The following is a 13,041-nucleotide window of genomic DNA, read 5'->3' as shown; positions in this document are numbered from 1 at the left end:
TGGATTGTCTGAGGGGCATCTTTGCACAGCCTGCACCTGCGTATCATTTAAGTTCATATGTGTGCAAAGGCAGACCAATGAATACTTTTGGCAAAGTCTTCCCTGCCATTCTTGAGTTCCTCATACACTACCACAGTTTCTCACTTAGCTCCCTATCATATGCTTTGTCTGGATCCACAAAGAGAAGGTGTAATTCCATCCAATATCCCGTCTGTAGTGCTCTTTCTCAGCTTGCAAATTGCTGCTCACTGATCGTCACCTCTCTTCTTAACCTAGTTTCAACAGCTCTTTCACATGCATTCATCTTATGGCTCACCAGTACATCCTCTCACTCTCCAAGGCTACGTTCACACTGCAGGTCTTAATGCTCAATTCCGATTTTTTTAACAAATCCGATTTTTTGGTCTGCTCGTTCACACTACAAATAAAATGTGACAGCAAACGCGCTCTAGTGTGAACGCTCAAAGTGCCCGCATGCGCAAAAGAAGACGTCACACACAACGCGCTCTGTTTAGACCCAGAGCAACAGTCGTGTTTGACTGATGGCCTTAATATAAAGACTTCGGACTTCACGTTTCCCAATTTTTGCTTTAAGTTATTTTGTTATTTACATAATAATGTAGATAACCTAATAATTATGTTTATTGCTGTTTTAGAGGAGCGCTGCTTCAAAGGATAGTTGCAGATTTCTGTCAGAATCTGCAGATTATACAGTACAAATAAAATGTTCACGTTTCTCCAACATTCCCAACAGTTTCACTGACATCTACACTGGAGGGCCAGGAAGCGTTTGCGATGTCTTCTCTGGCGCTGATAATTGGCGTCTGTCTTGTGTCAGTGACATAAAAGACGGATTTAATGCGACATGACCATCAAACAGCAGTTGCTTTCTGAAACATCGGATATGTATCGGATTCAGGACCACATACAAAAGTGACCCAGATCGGATTTGAAAATATCGGATTTGTGCCGTTCACACTGTCACACCATGATCGGATATGGGTCGCATAGGGTCAAAAAAATCGGATTTGATGCGCTTTTGCCTGCAGTGTGAACGTAGCCTAAAACTGCGTTTAACAGTCTGGTTAAAAAGTTTACTTCCCTCTCTCCTACACGTCTCCATGCTGCCACAGGTATGTCATCTGAATCAACTGCCCTCACTTCCTCCTTTCTAAGCCTCTGCACTTCCTGATTCACTAACTGTCCTCAACCTCTCTCTCTTATTTTCGACATTCATCAGTTAAATACTGTTTTCATCTTCTCAACACAGTCTCTTCATTTGTTAACATGTTTCTATCTAACCTGCTGCACACCCTTTCCAGCTCAATCTCCCCGCCTGACGCAACTGTCACAACTTTCCTTTGTCTTCCTTTATCGTGTCTTGTGACTGACACTAGTATTACATTGGGTTTTGTATGTGTTTTACATGTGTTTTTGTTTTGCATTAACCTGTTTGTAAACATGTATGCAGAGCACATGTATGTTGTTTATACTCACACGACTCGCAGTGTCTCCAGCCTCCACAGTGACCTGGCATGACAGGACACTGCTCCGCCTTCATAATGCACTGTCCTGGAGATACGAATGACAGAATTGCAAATCTGTTTTGACAAATCTCCCAACAGTGCTGTTATATTTGCAAAGAAGATTCATAAGTATTTAACCTGATTATACAGTCTCATAATAAACCCCAGCAGTTAGTCAGATGGGAGCACAGTCCCTTTGAGCCTCATTGTTTAACAGCTTGGCAGTCTCCTTTGGGAACTTCTTAAAACTATAATTATTAATAGTCTTATTCATCTCAGTCAAAGCTCTCTGTCAGTAAAGGGACTTGTTACACTCTGTCCCTCCAAGCAGAACCAGACAAACTGAATATTATATGTGTAATGGCCCCAACTGGTGGGTAAAGAAAGCTGAAGGTGGGCAGAACAAAAAATGTTGACTGGAGAGGTGTCTTTTGAAATAAGACTCGGAAACTACGTGTGTTCTTTTAGAGTCATCCAGTGGGATATAGCACAGCAGTAGTTCAGCTTACCATCATCCCTATATAATGGCCCAGTCACGCTAGACTACTGGGAGAAAAATAGTGGCTTCCCAGCATTGATTTGGGTTTTTGTTTTTCTGTTTGTTCCAGTCATTCCAACCCAGAGGTTAGCATGCAACACCCTCAACCTCTGTGACCACTTTCACTCACAGCGTAGTTGCACTGGTGGATCTGTGGAGCTCGGATTGACTGCTATCACTTCCAGACAGGTTGGTAAAACCTTGAAAATAACTGCCGTCCATTGTATAAACACAGATTACCAACATGATGCAGTCAGTCCGAGTCTCTGCTGATGAGCACAACTCAACAACTATTTCACTTTTGGTGAAGGAATTTTTTAATTTCTGCTTCCAAACTAAAGCTTTTGCCTGGACTTTGAATGTTCAGTGCTGTCTGCATTTTCTTAGACTTACATGATTCAAATAATCAATTGTAATATTAGACAACGATAACTTTATATTGTTTCTCTTGTAAATAAATTCACTTAACTACATATGCTAATGTAATAAATATATAAGACTATATACTTATACAACTTTTGTTATAAAGAACTTAGATATTAATTTAGTTATTAGTCAGTTATCATAGTTATAAATAGAAAGCCCAGAGTATTTTATGAGACTGATTAAACAAATAAATTATCAAAATTTCCCATTAATTAAAATCCCCAAATTACTTTTTAATGGATTGAGATCATATTAATTGTTTGATCTATTTCCCTCATTTTTTATTCATAAATAATATACAGAGTCATCATATTATTTATTGGTGCAAATGAAACCTATTAATATTGGCAATGAGTCTTAATCCCTACATTCCTTATGTAATCCCTCTTCTTTAGCTTCCTTATGTTTTCTAGGTGTTGATCCTTGTAAAGTTAGAAATTTCAACTATATTGGAACAACACTGTACAGCCAGTGACGGTATGCTAAATTGGGGTAATGTGTACATTTCTCTTTTTTCTCCTCTTGATCCAGCTGTTTCTGAGAAGCTGCACTTTGGGCACCGGTTCAGCTTACTGAGCCAAGCAGGCGACCATACGCCACATGGCTGAGAGTGGGTTCGAATCCACTCTGACTCCCTCTCTTGCACAGACAGCATCATATCATATGTCATCTCCAGGTAACTTATACAGGAAGGTTAAGACTAGGGATGGGTACCGGTATCCGGTGCCATGATGGCACCGGTTCTGACATAAACGGTAGTAACCAGACCGAAAAGCAGCGCACATTTCGGTGCTTTATTTCAGTGCATTTTTTTCCTGAGATGTCATACACTTTAGATTCTAGCCAATCATTTTACGTTTCCGAGGATAGTAGGCGGGTCCAGGTACGTATGTTCTTTTAGAGCAGAGCTACAGATTAAAAATGTCCAAGGCGAAGCGGTCAAAAGTCTGGCTGTACTTCACAGCAAAAGATGCAAACTCAGCAGCTGCAACAAGTGCTTTAAGCTGATACTGTGATGCTGTCAAAGGAGGTAACACCTCAAATCTGATGAAACACCTGGCGACGCATAGCGTTTTTTTTAAAAGCCGAGAAATGCGCCGTATTTGATAGCTTGCTGCGAGACCTCACACCGAGCACATCTACTGCGGGTGTGGTGCCTGTTATCGACCCGGAGTTAGCAACATCCCCCAAAAACCCGAAGAGGAGAGTCCTGGCCCCTAGCCCTGCCAGTGTAGCAGAAATGATGAGGATGATGATGCAGCAGCAGCCGTTCTTCTCTGCGTGAGTAGCTTAATGTTGTTCGTGTGTAATTTACGTTGAGTAGGCTAACCACGTTATTACATTAATGCATGTAAGGTGAACTAGCAAACACCATCATAGCTACATGCGGCTGTCTTCTTGTTTGATGGCAGATACTCCCTTCACCCTGGACAAAAAGGCTAAAATGACCAAAGAAAAAGTGGAAAACAGTTAAACATGAGAGGTTTTTGGACAAAGTTTGTGTTTTTTCCATTGTTTAAGCACTGCTTCCAGCCAAGAGTGATACCATATATGCCCTATAGCTGCAGAAAAGGCTAACATTGTTATCTTTTTACAAAAAAACAGCTGAACATGAGAGGTTTTTGGACCAATTTTGTGTTCTCCATTCTTTAAGCACCGGTTTGAGCACCGTTTAAGCACCGGCACCGTTTCAAAAGTACCGGTTTGGCACCGGTATCAGATAAAACCTAAACGATACCCATCTCTAGTTAAGACTCTCTGTGTGTGTGCGTAAACTGAATTATTTCAGAGCAGTAGCAGCACTAAGCATTGCACCTTACCGCCTTTGCTCGTCTCCATGCTCCCCAGAAGGAACTGTTAGGCACTCGTCCATGTGACCGTGAAGTAGGCGCAGAACATCTCCTCCAATAAGGAAACCTAAAAGAAAGCAAAGGGTAAGGATTTTTGTTTTTTTATTAAATGAATGGAGATAAAAGGGGCAGATAGGAGGGCAGATCAGAGGCTGAAACTTGATACATAATTCTCCAGAGAAATGACAAAAAAGCAGCAGTACACCTGCTACCTTGCATGCGTTGCTATTTTTGAAACTCATTTGAGTATTCGGATGAACCTGACGTGGGAAGACAGCAACTGATCTTTATATTTCTGAAACACCCCTGTTCAGATATATAAAGATCAGTAGAGATACTTGTCCAAATGAAAAACAGCTATGTTTCAAACACTCAAAACATCAGCGTCGGTGAAAAAGTGAGTCATGAACTATTTCTGGACGTCCCACAAAAATGAGAATTTGCTTTTACAGATACAAAATTGTGAAAAGCTCCACAGCATTTTGTATAGAGGTGTTATACTGTACAAAGATGACTGACTTTACTGCACCCTACTTGGTAAAATCTAGACAGAGAGAATTATTAAGAAAGGTTTTCAGTCTGTTTGTGGATCTACACAGTAACAGATGTAATAGAGGTCAGCAAGCACCTTGTTCCAAAGAACAGGACCACAATAACAGAAAGCACTCTCAGCAAACTGACATCTGATTCTGGGAACAGTTAAAAGATCTGATGACCTGAGAGGTCTGACTGGGCTGTAGACAGTGAGCAATCAGAGATGTACCGGGGCGGGGGGACTAATAGAAGAATTTTAATGGTAATTCTATATTGCCCTGGAGCCAAATGAATAGCATTGAATGAGCTGAAGACGTCCTACTAATGATTTGGGGAGTGCTGCAAACAGAGCATTGTAATAATCTATTCTAATAATCTCACCAGTAGCTGCCTCGTCCTGAGCCTGGTTCTTCCTGGTAAAAGGGATTTTTTCATCCAGACTGTCACCAAGTGCTTGCTCACAGGGGGTCATCTGCTCGTTGGGGCTTTCTCTGTAATATTGTAAGTTCTTTACCTCAAAATATAAAACTCCTTGAGGCAGCTGGTGTTATGATTTGGTACTTTATAAATAAAGCTCAATTGAATTGAACTAGAACTAATCTACTCAATATGAACAGAATCCACTTTGTCAGTGTCGTTTTTAACCCGTGTTCCTCTCTGGAGCATCCATTGGAGTGTGAATGTTAGACAGCAGAAAGTGCTTGTTTTAGACATGTTGTATAAATAACTATGAGTATGTAAATTAGAAAAGCGTTATAGAAGAACCAGTCCATTTGCGATTAAATAAACCAAGGACTGACCCTGGAGAAACTCTGATTGAATTTTCAGTTTTTACCCTTTGATTTTGATGGGAGCCAATCAAGAACCTGACCTGTTAAACCAACAGTGTCACAAAGCCTTTGAATTAGGTTTCCAAAAGTTGATTATGTTCATCTGGACGTAGCGTATTCTGGGAGAAACGTTTCGTCACTCATCCAAGTGACTTCTTCAGTCTCTGCTGACTGCAGGTTTCCCCAATCTTATAAACAGTACATTTGCATAATGACTGAAACCAGCCCACTGAAGGAACAATGGGCTGTGAGGTCAGTTCCTTGATAATAATTATGCAAATTCTCATGACCATTGATCAGCAACCACTGACCAAAACCCACTGATCAAAGACCACTGATCAATGGCCATGAGTCCCATTCACAGAGAGTTGGGGAATGGCTGCAATCACAGCATTGTAAGATGGTGACAGATGTACCCTTAGGCCCCCTCCTCCATTCAGAAAGACCATCTCTGAATAACTGTTTAGTAAGAGCTGTTTCTGTGTTATGATGAGCTCTGAATCATGACTGCTACTTATCATTAAGACTGTGAGTTGAAACGATTTTCCAAATACTTTGCTGAGGAGTAAAAGATTAGACATAGGTCTGTGATTATTAGTTACCAATAGATTAAAGTACCAATAGATTAAAGTACCAATAGATTAAAGTACCAATAGATTACAGTACATATAAGTGACACAGGGAACCTGCCAGACTGTAGAGAGCTGTTGATAATATTTACTAAATGGTTTATAAAAAGTGAGATACAGATCTGAACAGTTTGGTGGGGACGGGGTAAAGTAAAGAAGGTTTGCTGAAGATTGTCCAAATAGAAGGCCATGTTTTAAACTGCAGGGCGTGACACGGATCGACGGGGTTTAACGTGAACAACATCACAGGATCTTTGAGGTCTGCTGGCTTCCTGTTGGTGACTGATCCATTGTTATTGCTTTAATATGAGCAGAGTAAGTAATATACTGATGTATTAGTAACTGTAGATGTTGAGGAGTTATGTGATCATGAGGTCCCAATATGGGAATTATAGGAATAATGTTTTTATCCAGGTTGTAAGCTATGGATAGGAATACTAATAAGAATTTAGCAATTCCATTAGTAGTGCAGTACGTTATTTTCCTCCTCGCCACACAAACTGGAATCAGGTTCTTTACCAGAACCAGTTCTCAGCTCCACATGATGAGCAGCTGGAAAAAGTGCAGGTCGATTAGGACTGGCATAAGCACCCAGATGATAGTAGCTGGACTGCTCAGACTGAATAGGTGGTAAAGAACTGATTTAACCTGCTGAAATGGGAATACTGAGTGGACAATAGGAGATGTTTGAGAACAGACGTTTTAGTTTAAGTTCGTTTGAACGCTTGTATCTGAATAGCTAAATGAGTTCTCAGAACAGACTGAAATTGTCAGTGAAGGAGACGTTGTGTGCAGTGCAGACCGATGAGAGCCATGTCTCTAGTGACCCAGCTGTCACCCTCTATGACAGCTCTCTGAGCCACGAGTCCTCATCGAGCATGGTGGTCACCATGGCTACCTCCAGATGTGTGTTTGCTGAGGTTCTGAGCCATGGAAATGTGGTGTTGTTGGGATTGCAGGAGGTGTCAGCAGCCAGGGAGTCCACCAGCAGTTCACTCTCCTGGATTTGTTGGAGGGTGGAAATTTGACTTTCCAGTTGGACTGTTTTCTGGCTGAGCTGAAGAGTAGCCAGAAGGCTGGCAGCAGATCTCTGAGGTGGAATCCGTCTGTAGCTATTTACCATTGGGTGCCATAGGGTGGCCAAAGGGGGGATCCACAGAGTAGAAGACTACACACTGACAATAAGCTGAAATGGGTTAAAAACACCACTGCACTCTACTCTTTTAATATCTGTTGGACGGACAATGCTCAGGATTGTCTACGAGTCTGTTGTGGCCAGTGCCATCCTCTGTGCTGCTGTATGCTGGAGAAGCAGGTTGGGGGTTGTGGATGCCAACAGACTCAATAAACTGATCCCCAAACCAAGTAACATTGTGGGGATGGAGCTGGACTCTCTGAAGGTGGTGTTGGAGAGTCCAAGATAAGGACAATACATCCCACCGACTCCATGATGTGCTGGCCAGTCGCAGGAGCATGCTCAGTGAGAGACTGAGATGACCAAAATGCACCACTGAACAAGACAGGAAGTCATTCCTGTACAACTCATCCATCTAAAGCACAAGTACACATTGCAATAGTTGCACATCCTTACTAAGTGCACATCCTCTATTGCAGGGGTGTCGAACTCAAATACACAGTGGGCCAAAATTCAAAACTGGAACAAGGTCGCGGGCTAACATGAATATTTATTGAAAAATAAATTTTCCTCCAGATTTAAAAATGAATCTTTTCTTATGGACTCAAACAAGTTTTGCTGAAAAACTGAATATGGAACAAGCAAAGCTTAATACTAAACAATATTTATATTAGCTGTATAATACCAGTAGGCCAGCTCTAATAGTAATTTGGTATGGCTTCAAGGGCCAAATGTAATTAGGTTGCAGACCAAATTTGGCCAGCGGGCCAGAGTTTGACACCTATGATCTACAGAGACAGTAACAGTACAGTATGATAAAAAGCGCACCTCTATGTCGACCATTTATATTTAATCAGTGTAATATAGAGGGATATTTATAATGAGAGCTATTTGTATCTATTAGAGTCATGTTGTTATCATTTTCAACTTGTAATATATTGTTTTATTTAATTTAGTTAGTTACTGTTCTTACAGTCTTGGAGTAACTGTGACTACATAATTGGACAGCGGTCATCCAGGTAGTATATCGCAGCTATATGGTGGAAATAAAGCATATTGACTCTTGCTATTGACGTCTGTTTAAGAATGTAAGTAAAAACTTCTTAAGTTGTTGAAAAGATGACAATATTTATTTTCAGTGCAGCTAAACTTTAATAAACTGTCTTCTACAGAAAAACCTGATAATTTTTCAATTCAATTCAATTTTATTTATATAGCGCCAAATCACAACAAAAGTCGCCTCAAGGCGCTTCATAGATACAGAGAAAAACCCAACAATCATATGACCCCCTATGAGCAGCACTTTGGCGACAGTGGGAAGGAAAAACTCCCTTTTAACAGGAAGAAACCTCCAGCAGAACCAGGCTCAGGGAGGGGCAGGGCCATCTGCTGCGACCGGTTGGGGTGAGAGAAGGAAGACAAGGAAGATAAGTCCAACTATGACAGCCGACTGTTACAACACATGGACTGTGCATGGATGGGGTTTATGCTATATACTTGTCCCTTTTTTGAGAATACAGATTATTTAAGGGTCAGATTATTGTTCAATTTATTTTATATTTTATATTCTTGGTGTTTATTTACTTTATTGTTGCCCAGAACAAACACGTATATTTGTGAGCAAAGGTAAAACTGCAAAAAAGAAAGAAAAAGAAGAGAGAGAGAAAGAGATAAGGATACCTTGTGCTACTTCACTCCCAGAGCAGATGGGAGCCACACTCCACAGTGTCTGCTGGAAGGCTGCATCGACATGGAGACTGCCATTACCATAGGACAGGTGCTGCAGGAAACAGACGTGAGTCATGTTTGAACTATTTACTGATGCACCACACTGAAATATATACAGACAGTGTTTCCAAATCAGAAACACCAGTTAGACAGTAGGAAAAGCAAATCAGTCCTGATGCATAAGATTATGTGATTATTCAGATACTTTCACAGTACAGGATTACACAAATCTACGGAAAGAACTAAAGACTGTAATTTTTATTATTACGCAAAACTTAATTTATTGACATCTATGGTTTGATTTCTCTTGGCATGTACAGATTGGATGGGATGTGACTGACTTCTGCTGAGAATTTCTGTCAGCAGCACTTTTAGAAATATATTTTTTTTAGAAAATAGGTGACGTCTTCAATATTTATTTTGCCTGCTGTAAATATAATTTGTAAATCCTACTAGTACTAGGACACGTCTCGCCACATGAAGAAAGAAAACAAGCAACATCAAGATCTGAGTTCGTCTTTGCTGGCATGTTCCCACACACAGCTGCTACTGACCAGATATCTTTCAGAGGAGACGCTGACCAGGATGAGATCATCTCCCACTCTAACCTTTTCTCCCTCTGAGCGCTGCTTTGATGCTGGATGGATGGTCCACCAGCATGCCTCGCCTACACACACACACACACATCATCATCATCATCATCATCAGTATTACAGGAGATAAAGCAGCGATGTGTCCATGAATAACAAACGTGTGTCCATTTCCTTGCTGGGTGTGCACCACTTTGGTTCAACCCTGTGTTGTAGTTTCCATCACTTTTAAAAAGAGAGCTCAACAATAAGGCAGACAGTAGACCTCGGTGTGCTGCATTATGTTTCTCCACAGTAGCTTTCATTTATCAGCAGTCAGACTCTATAATAACACCGAGTTTCATTCCAGTAATGATGTCAGGAAAATAAAAGCAAACAGCAGCATGACACACAAAACTTGTTCTCTAATACAGCTATTCACCCGGGGGGAGGGTGTGGGGGGTGTATATGACATATAACATATAACAACTTTATTTTGTTGAAGCTAGTTGATGTTTACACTCTGTGTAACACTCCTTTATCCAAAACTTTTTGGATTATATGCAATCGTGTGAGCAGTCAAATGTTTTCACTCGGGCCAGGCTGGATATTTTACAGCGTTACACAACAAGGACTATCTGAAGTGTTTTTATTTATTATTGTTTTAGCTTTTAAATGAGACACGCTCATTTCTGCTGCTGTCACAGCTTTGCCTTAAGTTTGAAATAGTTCAAAGTTAGGAACCGGTTTAGCGGTGGTGCAGATTTTTGTACAAATATAAATACCTGTGGTATCCTCCTGCAGCCCCACGTCAAAAGCCAGTTTGTCTGTGGACGAACGCGAGGTGGACAGGCAGCACAGGTACTAAACAGAGAAACACAAATAAATAAAATGATTTTATCAATCAAATTATCAAGAAACAGTACATTTACTGAACCGCTAGAACTGTGTGAACATTTAAACACTGTGCCTCAGCAGAGGGATGAATGAAAGGCTTTTCTTTTTCTTATTCGCAACAATGTTACAACTTTCATGATAAAAGGATCTTTTTGCAGGATGTTTTTGGATGTAGCCTGTGTCACTGACCATTCCACTGTAAGAATGTCGCAGCAGCACAGCATGTCCATACAGCAGAGTCCTATGACCTCCTCCCTGGGCCATCTGAGACAATTATTGAAAGACAACAACACAGAATGTTAAAACAGCATCAAAGCACACCTCTAAATCTGTGCACTTGGTAACTAACTGGGTATCATCAGTGACGACCATCATTCAAAAGGTAGGCCACTACCCTTTGAATGATGTAATAATAATAATAATAATACAGGTTATCATGTACACTTGTATTCCATGGAGATATACTCCAAAAACTTGGAAGATTTAATGCAACGTGGCAAAAATGACCAGAGAAAAAGACAAAAAATATAAGATCAATTTGTGGTTCCACAGTGTTCGGTGGTGGTTGCTCCTCTTGCACTTCTTGCTGTAATTTCTAACAGTGGACTCCATCTTCAGATGGTTTTAACGCCTCATCACAAAGAAAATTTGCTGCTTCTCTCTCTGTGACGTTTCACACACATGAAAAATCTAAATGTAAAAAATCAAAACCACTCCATCACAATGGTTATGTGTTATTCTTTTCTATATTGTACTTTAATCTCACATGAATATTTATTTCAACAAGATTTCTCATTACTTCTTCTCATCTTTCACATATGAATATCATGACTCTTTATCACTATCAATCATAACATAATCACTAGAGTAAAAACTTTTTTTACTAAATCATAGATCAGACACTAAATATTTGCTTAGTCATCCTGACCAAGCACTAAAGCATTTCCTCTCTCATCTGGGTGGATTCTTTAATGGCTCCAACAGTCCCAGCACAGAAGTCAAATATACACACCAAATCACGGTAAAAGGTCAGGATTCAGGTATTCGAACTATTTCATTCTCATTGTCTTTTAACTTTATTGATTACATTTTGATTAGATCTATTTTTGATAGATAAGATAAGATAAGATAAGATAAGATGACCTTTATTAGTCCCACAGGTGGGAAATTTGTTTTGTTACAGCAAAAGTGCAGTTATGTAGCAGAAATTAGAAAACACTGGAATGCAATAAAATATAATAGAATAAAATAAAATACTATATACAATAGAATAAAATAGAATAGAATAATATATACAATAGAATAAAATAGAATAGAATAATATATACAATAGAATAAAATACAAATACAAATACTATATACAACTGAGTAGGAAAATACAAAAATACAACTTCGTCAGAAGAAGAATTGCACATATAGCAGTCTTATTGCACATGTGAGGGTTTGATCAGCTGCAAAGTCTTTGTTGTGGAGTCTGACAGCAGTGTGGAGGAAAGACCTGCGAAATCTCTCCGTCCCACACCGTGGGTGCCGCAGTCTCCCACTGAAGGAGCTGCTCAGTGCTGTCAGAGTCTCCTGCACGGGGTGGGAGATGTTGTCCAACAGGGATGACAGCTTAGCCACCATTCTCCTGTCACTCACCACCTCCACAGGGTCCAGAGGGCATCCCAGAACAGAGCTGGACCTGATCAGCCTGTTCAGTCTCTTCCTGTCCCCAGCAGAGATGCTGCCACCCCAGCAGACCACACCATAGAAGATGGCTGAGGCCACCACAGAGTCATAGAAGGTCTTCAGGAGTGGGCCCTCCACTCCAAACGACCTGGGTCTCTGCAGCAGGTACAGCCTGCTCTGCCCTTTCCTGTAGAGGGCGTCTGAATTATGAGTCCAGTCCAGTTTGTTGTTCAGATGAACAGAAAGGTACCTGTAGCTGTCCACAGCCTCGATGTCCATACCTTGGATGTTCAGTGGTTGCAGTGGAGGATGCCTGTGCCTGCAGAAGTCTACCACCAGCTCCTTGGTTTATATTCTGATTAAATTTAGGCATAATCAACTATTAGTATTCTATGTATTTTAATTAAAAGGAGATATGTTCATGCGGGACTGAGCTGATTGAAGATACATAGCCTAAAATGAATGAAACATGAGGTATAATGATGTATAATGAAGGATACTCATCATGAATGTTTAAATGTGTTGGAATTATTGACGAGTCAAGTTAAAATACAACACAGAAAAGAATAAATGTTATTAAGTGATTTAAAGGTCAGAGAGAGAGGGGGGTGTAGCTGAGCATCAGGTGATTAAATGTGACAGGACGTCACAATAGGTGTGAGGATAGCATCTCTAAAGATGTGATCACTACCTGGTTTTGTATTTTTT

General features: G+C 40.4%; 1 protein-coding gene across 1 annotated transcript in view; it reads right to left on the bottom strand.

The window, feature by feature from the left end:
- Positions 1 to 13,041, bottom strand: part of ryr2a (ryanodine receptor 2a (cardiac)) — a 264,075-nt gene that overhangs the window by 185,545 nt on the left and 65,489 nt on the right. Inside the window, exons 4-9 of the mRNA XM_087845211.1 lie at positions 10,852 to 10,926; positions 10,551 to 10,629; positions 9,751 to 9,863; positions 9,149 to 9,248; positions 4,311 to 4,407; positions 1,498 to 1,572 (exon numbers count right to left, since the gene is read on the bottom strand). Of these exons, the coding sequence (XP_087701337.1) occupies positions 1,498 to 1,572; positions 4,311 to 4,407; positions 9,149 to 9,248; positions 9,751 to 9,863; positions 10,551 to 10,629; positions 10,852 to 10,926 (539 nt within the window). The remainder of the gene's footprint in view (positions 1 to 1,497; positions 1,573 to 4,310; positions 4,408 to 9,148; positions 9,249 to 9,750; positions 9,864 to 10,550; positions 10,630 to 10,851; positions 10,927 to 13,041) is intronic.

Source organism: Neolamprologus brichardi, chromosome 8 (genome assembly GCF_056152115.1).
Source record: "Neolamprologus brichardi isolate AB-2024 chromosome 8, ASM5615211v1, whole genome shotgun sequence".
Lineage (NCBI taxonomy): Eukaryota > Metazoa > Chordata > Actinopteri > Cichliformes > Cichlidae > Neolamprologus > Neolamprologus brichardi.
Note: the sequence above shows the minus strand (reverse complement) of the source record. Positions and strands in the feature narration are given on the sequence as shown.